Source organism: Galeopterus variegatus, unplaced genomic scaffold, assembly GCF_000696425.1.
Source record: "Galeopterus variegatus unplaced genomic scaffold, G_variegatus-3.0.2 Scaffold605, whole genome shotgun sequence".
NCBI lineage: Eukaryota > Metazoa > Chordata > Mammalia > Dermoptera > Cynocephalidae > Galeopterus > Galeopterus variegatus.
In genome coordinates, this window is record NW_007726716.1 from 344,775 (window position 1) to 360,495 (window position 15,721).

Consider the following 15,721-nt stretch of genomic DNA (forward strand, 5'->3'; position numbering starts at 1 on the left):
CCCATCACCCAGCCTCAACAATGATCAATATTTTGCTAATTTTGTTTCTTCTACACTCCCCAAACACACTGGATATTTTCAAAGCAAATTTCAGATTTCATACACTCAGAAAATATGAAAAATTTCATATTTTCAAAGCAAATCTCAGAGCCTCCTGTTTTTTAAGAAATCTTTGATTTCGTTGACTTTTCCAGCACAAAGTAAAAACTATTAAAAGGCATCATCACACATAGCACTGTTTTGTTTCACTTGATTTCATTTATATAAAGACATTTATGTAGAGATACGTAGAAAGGCAACATAAAATGTATTTTTTACTGAGGGTTACATCAAAAAGTTTGAAAGCCAGTCGTCTGGAGTTCTTAAACTTTATTGTGCATATGAATCATCAGAGGCCTTTCAATCTGCACCTTCCATCAACTTCAATTAATGCTGATGCTGCTGGTCCTAGAACCATACTTTGAGTGGCACGGATCTAGAGAGGACTGGTCGCAGCACTCCTGGGAGAAGAAGTAAGAGGAGACCTGTAGGTTTTGTAGTAGTAGAGTGTGAGATGAAAAGGAAGGGTAGACTATGAAACTAAGAATAAATGGTCTCCATTTTTTTCTATGAGACATAAGGTCATTGAAGGAGAGATTGAACAGAGATAAAGACAGGAAGCTCAAACGACAGACTGATGAAAGAATTAACAAAATAGATTCCATTACCTTTGGTGCCAGGAATATGATATGCAACAGCCACCTTATTATGCTGAAATTCTTTTAATTTCACAATATTATCTGAAAGTAGATATCTTTTAGCTAAAAATTAGAGAAAGAAAAAAGTAAAATCACTTTATCTGTTTTGTAGTTAGCAATAACATGAGTAGCATTTTATTGCCTCTAATTAACTGATCTTATTTTCATCAATTATAAATTAGCCATCTAGAAAGGTACAAGTATGACAGTAACCCTGGCGGGAAAAAACATCTCCAAACTACCAGAGAATGAAAATCTCAGCAAGAGTTGTGTTTGCATGTGTCAAAGGAGCTAGTGATTAATTACGTATGGAGAGTGGTTGACAAGAAACTGGGATTTTAAGGGCAAACAGGTATTAGCCATCTGGTTAAGGGGTAACAACGACATTAAAAAAAAAAAAAAAAAAAAAAAAAAAAAAAACCTTCAACTGACAGCTACCAGTTAAATGCAAAACAGGCATATCCAGTTTTGGTTTATCTGAGGAGATGCATACACATGTAGTATAGCGGGAAAACCTACAATGTGACCACTGAACTCCCAGTTTTGTCACTTGTGAAATGAGGAGGTTATGGCCTCTCAGATGTGCACTCTAGGTATCTTCAAGATACATCAGAAATCACTGGATCACAGCTTAGTAGGTTTGCAAAACACCATCCTTTCTTTAGGATCCTCGGCTGTACATGAGGTAAAATGAATGAAGCTTGGCCAAAGCATTACCCGCTAAGAGAGTTCTCCGTGCTGCAGTAACAAGGTAACAATAAAAACTGCTATTTAGTTATGGAAAGGCAGTCCAGTGAAGTATTTACGAGCTTGTCTCCACTGTTGGCCCTGTTCAAAACCCCCTTCTACCAGTTCCCTCTGACCTTGAGCAAATTACTTGTAAATGGAGAAAAGAACGGTACCTCTCTCACTGGACGTTGTCTGGAGGAAAGGAATTAATGTATGTAAAATGCATTAGGATAATGTCTGACACAGAACGTTAAGTATTTTTGTCACTCACTAGGATTTTCAAATTTAGTCCTTCTCATAAAGATGTTAAGGGATAATTTTGAAAAGTAGGACACCTGCTCAAGGTCTTTTAGTTTGTTAGCAGCAGAGCTGGGACTCCAAAATCCGGACGTCTACGACCTCCTCTCTCAAACCCTGCGGAAAAGTACACCCAAGGGGTGTTTCTGGAAAGCAACGTAACACTACAGCCCCAAGGCCAAAATCCCAGCTGTCCTTCGGCTACCGGGGGCTTCTGCGACCCCCAGGGGACGCGGCTGCACCCACACACAACTAGAGGGCGAGGGTGCGCTGCAGGCCAGTGAGTGACTGAGGAGCTGTTACCTCCAAAGAGATGCCCGCTGGGGTCTGACCCTCCCTTCTCTCCCATCCCTCCCTTCCTTCCGGCTTGAGGTCGCAGATACCTCCGAGAGGACAGCGGCAGCAAGTGGAGCCGGAGCCTCCCACCCCGGGATACACCGATTTCCGGAGCACCTGCGGCAGACTTCGTTTCGAGGACCGAAAGGCTGCAGCCATAGTGTTCCGGGCTGTACCAACTGCGGGGGCCGGGAGGCGAGGCGGAGCGTCGGCCCTGGACTGAGAGCGCCCAACAGGATTCGTCCAATTGTCGGCGCGACGGGCTGTGATCCCGCCCCTTCCTCTGTCCGCAACCTCCGGGCCGGCTTTCCTTTTGGTACGTTCCAAGATGGCGGCCCCCATAGTGCGGCGCGGGGTCCTCCTGGCGTGGAAAGTGGCTCTGCCTCAGTTCTCCTCGGCAGGTTGGTGGTGGCTGCTGCCTTGGGGGGCTGCTTCATTAGGCCCCTGATTACTATGTTCTTTGAGTAAAGGGAGCGATGGGCTTTCAAGAGGAGACGAAATGCTTGTGGGATCTGGTTGCTAGACAAGTCATTTGGGGTGTTTGGTTGCCCAGAAATGGGAGATAAGGCCTCTGTCCGTCCACAGGTATGAAGAGGAAAGGAAGGTTGTGGCTTAAGGGATTTTGCGTATGATTTGCCAGATATATGTTTAGGGTTGGTCGTCTTTTCGCTGACGGTGAGAAACATAAATGTGACCACCCTTGGGGCTGTGACATTTTTCTCTCTTCTGAGGTTTCCTTGGAGGAGCTTTGGATAAATGTTTTCCTCACCACCTCACAGTTGGCCGAAACCCTGGTTTTCACTTCATCTAAGAAATTTTCAGTATTATTTTCACTTTACTGATGACCTTGGGCACAACTCTTGATTGACCTTTGCTATAGTTTCCACGTGTAGATAATAAATGCTAATAGTTATTTGTAAAGTACCTTGTTATGAGTTGAATGGCACCCCACTCAAAGCCTGCTTAGTTAGTCTGACGAAACATTGGAAAAATGTTTTAAAGTATTTACAGAAGCCAAATTTGCAATGGTTTTAACCACGTAGTCCTGACAGACATATGTGATTATATGATTTAAACGTAGTAGTCACACTCGATGTTTCCAGTGCCTCCTTATCTCTTTCCAACCTACCTCCTCTAGCCCCTATAAAAAACAACACACACACTCTTGCTCAGACTTCTAAGGTACAGCCATTAAATGTCAGTGTGAAACCTCATAGTTGGCCACCAGAAGTTTTCTGAGGATTAAGTGGTTGACCTAGCTGGTGAAAATGTTTAATATCACATATTAGGCAAAGTAGTATGCACAGAGCTTGGCACCTCAATAAGAATTAGCTGTTGTAGTATTATTAACATGTTTAATTATGATTGCTAGTAAATGCTTCTCCATCTAAACAAGACCCAGGATAGTAGATCAGAGAGAGTATGTATCGAGGTTGCTTAGAATGTTTGGGCAACTATTTTTATTTTTATTTTCTTTCTGGTAAAAGATTGAAGATAGTATTTTTATTTCGTTTGGAATTTCCCAAAGTTATTCAGTTACATCACCTCACTGATGATCATGGTATTGGAGTCAAGAATCCTTTACAGCACTTCTCTGGATATGTAACTGCTGCACTCACAGTGATTAGTGCAATCCTGTGAATATTTCAAAATGTCTTTTTTTCTTTTTTGAAACAATTGATTATCCATATTTGTGGGGTACAGAGTTGAATATCAGTACCTGTGTACAATTTGCAATGATCAAATCAGAATAATTAGTATATTCATCATTACAAAACATGATCATTCTTTGTGACCCTTGACCAGTTTCTCACAATTCCCCCTCTGCTTTTCCCACCTCTAGTTACCACAGTTCTCTTCTGTCCTCTTGAAAGTTCAATGTATTATTGTGATTGTTGTTTCTTGCTTGCTTTTTTTTAAATTCCCACTAATGAGTGAGGACATGTGATATTTCTTTTTCTGTGCTTGGTTTATTTCACTTTACACAATTTTCTCTCAGCTCATCTATGTTGCTGCGAATGGCAGAATTCCATTCTTTTTTATGGCTGAGTAGTATTCCATCTGTGTATGTACACAATATTTTCCTTATCCAGTTTTCCAACGATGGACATTTAGGTTGGCTACATATGTTGGCTATTGTGAGTAGAGCATTGATAAACATGGGAGTACAAGTATCCCTTTGGCATGATTTCCATTCCTTTGGGTGTATACCCAGTAGTGGGATTGCTGAATCGTATGGCAGTTCTGTCTGTAGTTGTTTGAGAAATCTCCATATTGTTTTCCATAATGCCTGCACTAATTTACAGTCCCAACAGTGTTGAAGGGTTCCCCTTTCCTTGCTTCCTCACCAGCATTTGTTATTCTGTCTTTTTGATAATAGCCAGTCTAATTGGTAAGGTGATATCTCAGTGTGGTTTTGATTTGCATTTCTCTGATGCTTAGTGATGTTGAGCATTTTTTCATGTGTCTGTTCATCATTTGTATGTCTTTGAGAAATGTCTATGCAGTGACTTTGCCCATTTTTTAATCAGATTATTATTATTTTTACGGCCGTTTGAGTTCCTTGTATATTCTGGATATTAACCCCTTGTTAGATGCATAGATTGCAAATATTTTCTCCCATTCTGTAGGTTTTCTTTTCACTTTGTTTCCTTTGCTCTGCAGAAGCTTTTTAATTTGATTTAATCCCATCTGCTTATTTTTTTCTTTTGTTGCTTGTGCTTTTGAGGTCTTATTCATAAAGTCTTTGCCCAGTCCTACTTCCTGAAATGTTTCCCCTGTGTTTTCTTATAGGAGTTTTATAGCTTCAGGTCTTATATTTAAGTGTTTAATCCATTTTGAGTTGATTTTGGCATATGGTGAGAGGTAAGGGTCTACTTTCATTTTTCTACACATGGATATCCAGTTTTCCCAGCACCATTTATTGAAGAGGCTGTCCTTTCCCCGATGTATGTTCTTGATGTGGGGCAACCATTCTAATAAAGGAATGGAAATTAGATAAGGGTGAATTGAGAGAATTTCCAGTTCGCATTTTGATCTTAGCTTGAACTGGTGAACACAAGTTACACCTGTGCTTTTCCAATGTATAGCTACTAGCACATGTAGCTATTCAGGTTAGTAAAAGTTAAATAAAATTAAAAATTCGGTTTGTTAGTCATACTAGCTGCATTTTAATGCTCAGTAGACCCATGTGACTAGTGGCTACTGTTTTGGACAGCTCACAATGGAACATTTTCATCATCAGAGGAAGTTATATTGAACAAATGCTGAGTTAGAACATAGATGGAAGGAGTCTTGAAGTCAGGAACTGGAGGCTGTTAGGGAAGTGATATAAGTACATAGGATAGTGCAGCATGGACCACTCAGGATTTGGGAATGCTGATAAGAAGCTTGAAACACGTTGATCCTTTACAGAAGAATAGAGGAAAAATACTCTACTTTGTACAAGTTCATGACAAATCAATATTCAGAATACTCTCATGTTTCTATTGATTCTCCTTACAACAGAATGGAGGAGGGCAGCTAAAATGATTGTTTTAGTCCATTTCTATTGCTTCTAACAGAAATAACGGAACCTGGATAATTTATAAGAAAACGAAATTTATTGCTTACAGTTTCAGAGGCTGGTAAGTCCAAAGTCCAGGGAACACATCTGGTGAAGGCCTTGGTGGTGGTGGTGACAGTGATGCAGGGATCTCACATGGCAGAATGGTGGAGCAGAAAGCTAACTACACACTGGCTCTTTTTTTAAAACCCTCACAACCATACCCATGACCATCATTGAACCATCAATGGATTAATCCATTTACTAGGGCATGTTCCTCACAATCTTATCTCTCTTTAAGGCCCCACCTTTCAATTACCATAATAGGATTTCCCACCCTCTTAACACTGTCACAGTGGGGGTTAAGTTTCTAATACACAGACTTTGGGAGATACAATTCAATCCACAGCAGTGATAAAGAGAATGAAAGGAAAATTAGCTGAGATGAACCCAAAAAGTGACAAATATATGAAGAGGCTAGAGGAAGGAAACTTATTTGGCATCTATTACGTAGTGGACATTATGACATTAATATATGCCCTCACTTAAACTACAATACCAAGATAGGCATTATTTTCATATTTTACTTAGGATGAAAGAGGTTCAGAGATACTGTGCAGCTTGCCCAAATTTTCATAGCATTTATTAGCAAGGCAAAGTTTGACTTTGTGACTCTAAAGTCTATTTCCACGATCACATTGTTTCCCTCTGAATAGAAAAAATGTTTGATGACATTTGATCAAAGGCCAAAATAATTAAAATGTGTAAGGATATGGATAGAGCTAATCAGTTTTTACCAACCTTTGAAATTATGGTTCTTGGAGGTCTTTTAGAATTACATGGAGAAAACATTTCTTTTTGTAGTAGATAGCTATCTTAGAGAATATTATTGCTCCATGCAATAGCTGACTGAGTGAAACAGAAGCAGGTTCAAGAAAGGTTTGTGTATACTCTCGGATGGTATATTCAGAGTGGGATTAAACAGTCTCAGAGACTTCAACCAGTGAGGCTAAGATCAGTCTATCCCCCTGCTAATTCAAGTGTGGACTAAGGACTGGCATCATCATCACCACTTGGGTACTTATTAGAAATGCAGAATCTGTCCCCATCCCAAACCTACAGAATCGGAATCTGCATTATAAGGAGATTCATATACATATTAAAGTTTGAGCATCTGATCTAGATGTTCCACTTTGGTATTGTCCACTGTGTTTAATATTCTGTCTCTGACTTTATAGAAATTCTTTGTTTCTAATGTTAATATACAGACCTTCCAATTAACATATAAGGATGGAAAGAACCTTGAATGATATCATTTGTAAAGTATCTCAGAAAGATGAACATCCTGCTTTAAAAGGCTTTCAGAAAATGGAATGTCTGTCTTGGCATATTATTTTCCTATTGCTGGAGTAAATTACGAAAAACTTGGCAGGTTAAAACAACACAGATTTATTATGCTGCAGTTCTGTGAGTCATAAGTCTGACACAGGGTCTTTCTGTGCAAAAAATCAAGTTCCCTTCTGAATCTCTAGGAGAGCATCCATTTCCTTGCCTTTTTATATTCTAGAGGCTACTTGAATTCTTTGGGTCGTAGCCTCCTTTCTCCATCTCAAGGTGAGCAATGGCCAAACAAGTCTTCACAACACTCTGTCCTTCATATATCACCCTAACCAACAGACTTCTGTCTCCTCCTTTCATTTTTAAGTACTCTTTTGACAACATTGGGCTCACCTGGATGATCGAGGCTATTCTCCCATTTTACGATCAGCTGATGAACAATCTTAATTCCATCTGCAACCTTAATTCCCCTCTGCCATGTAACTTTGACACATTCTGGGGAATAGAACATGGACGTATTTGGGGGCCATTATTCTCCCTACCATACTTGGCAGCTCATTTCCATGCTTGTCATTGGTTTCTATTAGGAAAACTTTCTATTTGCCAATTTTAAATTCTTCATCTTTATACCCATTTCCTTTCATTATAGCTTCAACAGATATGGAGAATGACTACTCATTATTTTCTTTTAAAACAGAAAAAAAAGGTAAATTTTTGTAAATTTACTAGCTGTAATTTATTTTCTTTTGAGTTCATGTGGCTTCCTTGAACAACTGCATACAGGGCATTCTGGGAGTCCTGTCTTCACCACCAACACCTTCCCAGATTTAAAAAAAATTTTTTTATTCCTCAACAAATATTTATTGAGCACTCACTATGTGCCAGACATTGTGTTTTTTGGGTTTTTTAAAAAATTGAATCATAATCGATTTTACATATTTGGGGGGGTTGATGTTTGTTGATCAAATCAATATTATTAGCATATATATTATTACTTATATATAATCATATATAATCATATATATTATTACTTATATATAATCATATATAATCATACTTATTCTTCATGCCCCTCATCCAGTCTCTCCCCATCCCCCTACCCCTCCCACCTCTGATAATCCTAAATTTCTTCTCTTCTGAAAGAGTAATGGTTACTTTGTTGATTTTTTGCCTAGATGATCTGTTCAGGTCCCCTACTATTATCGTAGAACAGATGCTGCTTCTATCTCTGTGGAATGGGCTTTGTGGAGAGAGACATCATCTTCTTTTCTTTGGTCTCCACTGGTGACTCTCCTTGTGTCAGTGCACTGGAGTGGCTGGCAGGCCATCCACACTGCATGGTGGTTGTGGTGTCTAGCTTTTGCGGCAGCTGTGGCTATTGTGGCTGTGGTGGGCCACCCAGATGAAATTGGTGTTTTAGGCATGCTCCTTGCCAGGTTGTGGGAGGAGGGGTTGGTTCCCCAGCTCCATGCCTCAAGACCGCAGGCAGGCCCCGTGGCAGCGGCAGCGTGACTAGTTGTGGAAGGAGGGGTCGGTCCTTGGACCTTTCCAGTTTTTTATGTCTCAATTCAAAACTCTTGAGCAATCTAGATATTGTCTTTTCTGGCTTTTTAATATAGAATATTCGTTTTGCTAGAATGAAGATGTAGAGAATGAAGTAATAATCAGAGAATAAGCAAGTCACTGGTCTCTTGGAATACACAAGTATAACTTAACAGCCTCTCCTCAGCTCATGCTCACATATAGAAGGGCTGCCATTGTTTCCCAGAAACAACGCATCTTCCTGGTTTTAGAAATTAGAATTCAGTTTGCATAGAAATGCTCTGTAAATTATGAATAGGTTATCTGAATTGATGCTTTGGGTTCTCTGTCAAAGACTGTTAGAGCATACAGAGTCCTTAGTTTAGCTTCATTTGTAACTGAAGGATGTGAATTTTCTAACTACTAAAACTCAGATCTCTTTACTCTTGAATTGGTGTACAGCTATATACCAGGTTTTTTTTAGTTATAATCCATTTGAAATGTGGGCACTTAAACAGTTACATTTAAGAAAAAATCTTAGTTCCCCTTTTGAAACAGTCTTAAACTTTTTTTTATTGTCATATCTTTAAATTTTAGAACTCAGATTTAAACATCATTCTAATAAAGGTCTGATCTGTGCTTAAGATAAGGGAAGGATTGGATTATATATAAATCCACACAGATTGTTTATATTTGTTTATTTCTTTTAGTTGGGAGGTGGATAAGGAATAACAATAGCATTCCAATATTGTGTTTAATCAGCCCCCATGCCATCTAGTTATGTTCGGCTTATGGTCTACTGTGCTCTCTAGGTAATTATCTGCCATTTGTCCCATTTTTTCCTTTCTTTCTTTTTTTAAAAACAGGGTTATTGAGATATAATTCACACGGCATACAACTCACCCATTTAAAGTATACAATTCAGTGGTTTTTAGTATATACACATTGTTGTGCGGCCATCACCACAATCAATTTTAGAACATTTTCATCACCCCAAAAAGAAATCCCATACCCATTAGCAGTCACTCCCCATTTATACCCAAGCTTTCCTGATTCTTACTCACAGTCCTAGGCAAATGCGGCCATCACCACAATCAATTTTAGAACATTTTCATCACCCCAAAAAGAAATCCCATACCCGTTAGCAGTCACTCCCCATTTATACCCAAGCTTTCCTGATTCTTACTCACAGTCCTAGGCAAACGTTAATCTACTTTCTGTCTCTGTAGATTTGCCTGTTCTGGATATTTCATGTAAGTGGTATTATAATTCCGTTTTGTGGTCTTTTGTGATTGGCATCTTTTTCACTTAGCATAATGTCTTTGAGGTTCAAATATATTGTGACATGTATCAGTACTTCATTTTTTTAAATTGCTAAATTATATTCCATTGTAAGGATATACCACATTGTTATCCGTTCATCAATTGATAAATATTTGGGTTCTTTCCACTTTTTGCCGTTTATGACTAATACTGTTATGAACATTTGTGTACAAATTTTGTGTGGACTCAGGTTTTCATTTTTCTTGGGTATCTACCTAAAGTGAAATTTCTGAGATGTGTGGTGGATACTAACATTTTGTGGAACTGCCAAACTGTTTCCAAAGCAGCTGCACCATTTTACATTTTTACCAGCGAAGTATGAGGTTCTAGTTTCTCTGCATCCTCACCAACTGCTGTCATTAGTTGCTTGCTGATTGTAGTCATTCTAGTGGGTGTGAAGTGGTATCTCTGGATGATTTTGTTTTGCCTTTGTTTGTTTTATTTTCTTTGGAGAATGTTTTTTTAAATCCTTTGTCCATCTTTCAGTTGGGTTGTCTTTTTTATTTTTTTATTTTTTTGTCTTTTTCCGTGTCCGGCAACGAATCGCAACCCTCAGTGTCGCCCCCGTACCGGACTGGGACCGGCAACGGGATCGCAGCCCTCGGTGTTGCTCCCGTGCCTCGCTCAGCCAGTGAGCGGGAACCGGTCTGCATGTGGGATCCGAACCCTCGGCGGGAGCGCCGCCGCGCTTCCCAAGCGGCGCACTACAGCAGTGCGCCACCGGGCTGGCCGTCTTTTTTATTTTTGAATTGTAAAAGTTGTCCATATATTCTGGGTACAAGTCCTTTATCAGATAAATGATTTGCAAATATTTTCTCCCATTCTTCGGGTTGCTCATTCACTTTCCTGAGAGAGTCCTTTGAAGCACAGTTTTAAATTTTGATGAAATTGCCATTCATTCATTCATTCTCATTTATTCCTTGAGCTCATGTTTATTGAGCACTGCTGTATGCCAGACTTTGTGCCAGGTGCTGAGAATACAGCTATGCCATCTTGTGTGTTACCTCAAATTGGGCTTACTGAGTTTCTCTTATTTGCGACTAGAGTGCTGGGTCACTGGGTGAGATACTACTCTTAGCTTTATGTGAAATAGGGGTAAGTACACTGATCCAAGTCAGAAGGAATGTTTTTATGACTGGCAAATGATAATAATGCTTATAAGGCATTCAATCAGTGAGTTGAGCACAAGCAGAGCAGGTGTTTTGGGTTCTAAGAAGGAGTTTGGAGGCTCACCTGGTCTATAATTTGGTGGCAACAAATGGCTCCTAGCTCTAAAGTTATAGGAACAAAATTATCATTTATACCCATAAAATTATTGTGAAAAATTTGTTTTTCTGCATGTTAGAGGTTGAATACACTTCATTATGAATTGAATTGTCAACTATTAGTTAAGTATTGTGAAATATTGGTTGCACTATTGTTATTAGAATTTTTAAAATATATGATCTACTAGTTGAAAATATGACAAAGATGTGTTTAATAAAATAGACATGTATAATGAACCTGTGCCTGTTGAAATAATTGCCTTTTTCTTCAGGTAAAAGATGCCTGCTTTCTGCAGCATATGTGGACAGCCGCAAGTGGGAAGCAAGAGAAAAAGAACATTATCACCTTGGTAGGTACCTATTGGGCTATTACATGCGTTATTTTCAGTCATTCCATATGTCTACCATCATATATTCATATGATGTATATAATAAGAACATTTTAAGTCATAAAAAGAATTAGACATTTCTTTTACTTATGGCAAAATCACTTGTGCTATTCTGTACATTTCTAATATTTCATTTTTGTTTTGACAGTTAACCTTATGTAAACAATTCTTGTCTTTTGCCCATTTTTATCATATAGTTTTCATATGGCCTGTTTTACAGAATTTTATATTTTATGCCTTCATCCTTTTTTTTATTGTCAATCTCTTCATTAGCTCCTCTTGTGGTCTTCAGAGCCCTTTTGACTCTTCTCTATTCCATTACCAAGTGATAGTTTTGAAAGCAAAGTTTTGAAAGAATCTCATGTAAGCCATTTACGTAAGATAGTTGGCTAACATCTTTCCAGGCTCTTAGTTATAACCCTCCCCTGTCTGTTCCCTTTGTCATATTACATAGATAGCATCCTTTCTTTTATAAAATGCCAAGGCCTAAAAGAAATCACTGACCCCATGAGCACTTTTTTAAAGTGTACATACTTCAGACTTTTGGTTCTGCTTGTCCTTTGGTATATATGACATCATTGCATCAGGACATTAATAAAGTAAATAGATTGGTGATAGTTTTATGAGACTGATGTCATTTTTGGACTGATTCCAGTGCTGATCTAATATTTTGCCCCAGATTTTCTTTCATTGTTGTTTTGGACTTAGATAAGAGTAAAGAACCTGTGTGGCTGTGGATCCGATCCATAAATGCAGGGGACATAGCGGTCTAAAATGGCTACATTATTGGGGGTTTCAAATAAATCATCCTTTTCTCCCCAGATAATGTGATTGTACAAGTAGATTTGGTTGTGAGCTCTGGAATGGGTATGAGCAGGGGCCAGTGAAAGCAGAGCTGTGGAAGATCAGAGGATGAGCAATCATAGCGTTTCCGTAAGGAGCTGACAGTCTGATTCTTACTATAAGAGACCTAGTATAGCCTTTTTACAACAAATACTTTATAATACTCTTTTATTATCCTGAAATTAAATTCTTAGGTAATATAATCTGTCTATACATAGTATTTTTAAAATCAATATAATTCCCTTATACTACAAAGAAGAAACAAAAGGAAAGTGACTTACAATAAATGTACTTTAATATATAAATAAATGCTTAGGTAAAACTACACTTAAAAGCACAGTGAAATAGCTAGATGCTTGTACTTGAATGTGGAATCACTATATGTACACACACATTTTTTTAACCAGTTGAAAATTGGTTGCATACATTATAGCCCTTTATCCTGAATACTTCAGTGTATGTTATCTAAGGTAAGGAGAGTCTGTTATATAAAACCATAGCACAGTTGCTAACTTCAGTTATGTTAACCTTAATATAATACTTTAATCTGTTTGTATCACTGTTTTGTCATTTGACCCAATTATATCCTTTATAGCATTTTTCCTCCTCCAATACAGGATCCAGTCTAGATCACATATTGCATTTAGTTGTCAGGTCTCTTTACTCTTCTTTAATCGGAAATAGTTCCTTATCCTTTCTTTGTTTCTCAGGACATTGTCATTATTTTTAAAGAATCCAGTCTCTTTTTGTAATAGAATATTCTTCTTTTTGGGTTTGTCTGCTATTTCCTCATGATTATATTCAACTTATGCTTACCCAGCTAGAATACTCTCAGAGATATTGTGTCCCTGTAAGGGTATCAGATATGAACACATCTGATATCCATATGCCTTGACAGGTGATGTCAACTGTGATCTCCTAGTGAAATGTGTCTGGTTTCTCCACTGTAGATTTACTGTTTTTCTTCCTTCTGACTAACTGGCTGAAGTGGAAGATACTTTAATACAATGCAAATATCCTGCTGCTTATCAAAAGTTTCTCCTTAGATTTAGCATCCATTCGTGTTTCTAGCCTGAATCAATCTTTACAGTGGTGGTTGCAAAGTGATTATTTTCCAATTCTAACAATTCCTGCACATTTACTAGTTAGCACTCAGTATTCTACTCTAAGCAAGAGCCCTTCCTTCTCTTACATTTTTTCTTTCTCATTTATCTGTTTATTATCATACATTATGTTGAAATATCATCAGTTTGTGGATTTATTAAAAATCATTCATTACCATCCTTAATTATTTTGATGATCCAATTGTCCCAGATTTGGCTAGTAGAAGCCCTTTTGAGCTAGTTTCCATTTTTTCCCTCTTCCCTCTCCCCTCACATAACAAGGTGTTCTAGGCTCATCTTGCATCTTTCCTGCCATAGCCCTGGAATAAACTATTTCTCCCAGGAGCTCTGGTTCCTTTTAGTGAGGAATGGCATTAGAAACCAAGATCTGAGTGCTAGGTGTCCTTTCACTACTGTGGAATTTTTGCTTCTTGATCCATTCAGTGGACGGAGTTGGGAAAAGTAGGAATGCATATAAATGTAAACATATATATGCATGCACACATTTATATATTAGAAGTGTTGAGCTTATGCCGATACCTCCAATTCCAGTTTATCCTCACGAGATTCTTCCTTGCCTTGCTCTAGTCATATTTGTATCTCCCTTCTTCTGTACTGAGAGCCCTGGCTCTCAACAGGGACAACATTTTGATGTGTGGGACACTCATCATGCTAAGTCTCAACAGGGACAACCTTAGCATTGCAGATCATGTAATTTCCCTGTCTTCTGCCCATTAAGTGCCAGCAATGCCTTCTAGTCGTGACAGTCAAAAAACACCCCCATATTCTATCTCAACAGGGACAACCTTAGCATTGCAGATCATGTAATTTCCCTGTCTTCTGCCCATTAAGGGCCAGCAATGCCTTCTAGTCGTGACAGTCAAAAAACACCCCCATATTCTAAAACGCCCTCTAGGGCTCATACTACTACTTTGGGGAACCACTGTTCTAATGAGACCAGTATGGACTCAAATAATCATATAACAAGGCTTGTTCTGATGTGCCATCTATGAATTATAAGCGAAGTACAGTGGAAGTACAGATAAAGAAATCATGAATTCCAGGAAAGCTTATTGTTAACCCTTTCCTAAGTATGACGGGAAGATGAGGAGATGAGGCCACTATGTGTGGCGTCTTATATGCTGGGTATAGTCACACAAATCCAGGAGAATATTGCCATGGATACCTGAGTAAGCAGAAGCTGTTCGCCAAAGAATGAGTACCATAATCTGCAGTGCTCACTCTTGCATGGAGGTACTTGTCTCCTCTCTGTTAAGACTAGTATACTTGGAAAAGCAGTACTAGCTACCACTTTAGTGAATACTTCCCTACCGTTGTGGCAGTTCTCCCCTCTGCCTATCCTGAATCCCTATCCAGTCAGAATTGATTTTTTCTACACTGTTTTCTTACAGCACTTCCCACCTTCCTTATGTAGTGGTGAAGAGTCTGCACTTGGGAGGCAGACATCGAGGATTGAATTTCAGTTCGACGGCTTTCAGCTGTCACTTGCCCTCTGTTTCTGTACTTATAAATTAGAAATGATGATGCCTGCCTCAGTGCCTGACGTATATATAGCAGGTGCTCCAGAAATACTCGTATGTGTAATGAATGAGTCCCTAGGCTCCTTGATTTTACTCCTATATAAAACGTGAGATGAAATAAGGTTTGGGGACTCCAACCCGCTTTGAAGACCAAGAGACAATGTTTTTTTTTTCCTTCTGTGTAATAGAATGTGACAGCGTCTTTAAAGCGGACATACTTTTCGCTGCTTCGTGACATTACTGCTATGTCTTATCGAGTGTTTGGGTTCGGCCGCTTGGTACTGCGTGCTGAGGCCTCACGGCGTGGTCGGGGCGGCGCCCGGCTGTGTCGCTGCAGATAGGCCAGTAGAGGGCAGTGTGGCCTCCGTGGGAAGCCGGCGTCCGAGCGCGGGGCCGCGCGCATTATGTGGAGCGCTGCGGTTGGACGCGGCGAGCTGGCGGCTGTGAGGTGCTCGGCGCGGGCTCGCCGATTGGGGGAGGCCGGAGGCCCGATGTGAGGCTCTCACTCCCGCAGCCGCCATTGGAGAGCGCGGGCCGTGGGGGAACGTGCGGGTGTGTGGGCGAGGGGCCGCCGCGACGGTTCCGCCTGCGCAGCGGGATGGGGGTGCGGTTTCGGAGCCGCCTCCCTTCAGTCTCACTCGTGATTCCTGTAAGGGCCGGTGGGGATCTGCCGGCAGATCCGGGTGAAGGTTATTGATCACTGCCGACATCTCGATGGACGCCAGCACTGCTGCTTAGGACAGCGTACGCATGGT

General features: G+C 39.6%; 2 protein-coding genes across 5 annotated transcripts in view; one reads left to right on the forward strand and one right to left on the reverse strand.

Annotated features, from left to right (window-relative positions):
* The window catches only part of PTCD2 (pentatricopeptide repeat domain 2), a 34,578-nt gene extending 32,314 nt beyond the window's left edge, over positions 1 to 2,264 (reverse strand). The window contains exons 1-2 of one of the 2 annotated variants that reach the window (XM_008570469.1): positions 2,147 to 2,264; positions 708 to 800 (exon numbers count right to left, since the gene is read on the reverse strand). In XM_008570469.1, the coding sequence (XP_008568691.1) occupies positions 708 to 800; positions 2,147 to 2,258 (205 nt within the window). In that variant the 5' untranslated portion in view covers positions 2,259 to 2,264. Of the gene's footprint in view, positions 1 to 707; positions 801 to 2,146 lie in introns of those variants that run through there. The other variant, XM_008570470.1, reaches the window with a different exon arrangement.
* Positions 2,265 to 2,419: 155 nt separating this feature from the next.
* Positions 2,420 to 15,721, forward strand: part of MRPS27 (mitochondrial ribosomal protein S27) — an 88,384-nt gene continuing 75,082 nt past the window's right edge. For 2 of the 3 annotated variants that reach the window (XM_008570471.1, XM_008570473.1), the window contains exons 1-2: positions 2,420 to 2,500; positions 11,363 to 11,440. In XM_008570471.1, the coding sequence (XP_008568693.1) occupies positions 2,428 to 2,500; positions 11,363 to 11,440 (151 nt within the window). In that variant the 5' untranslated portion in view covers positions 2,420 to 2,427. Of the gene's footprint in view, positions 2,501 to 2,575; positions 2,685 to 11,362; positions 11,441 to 15,721 lie in introns of those variants that run through there. The other variant, XM_008570472.1, reaches the window with a different exon arrangement.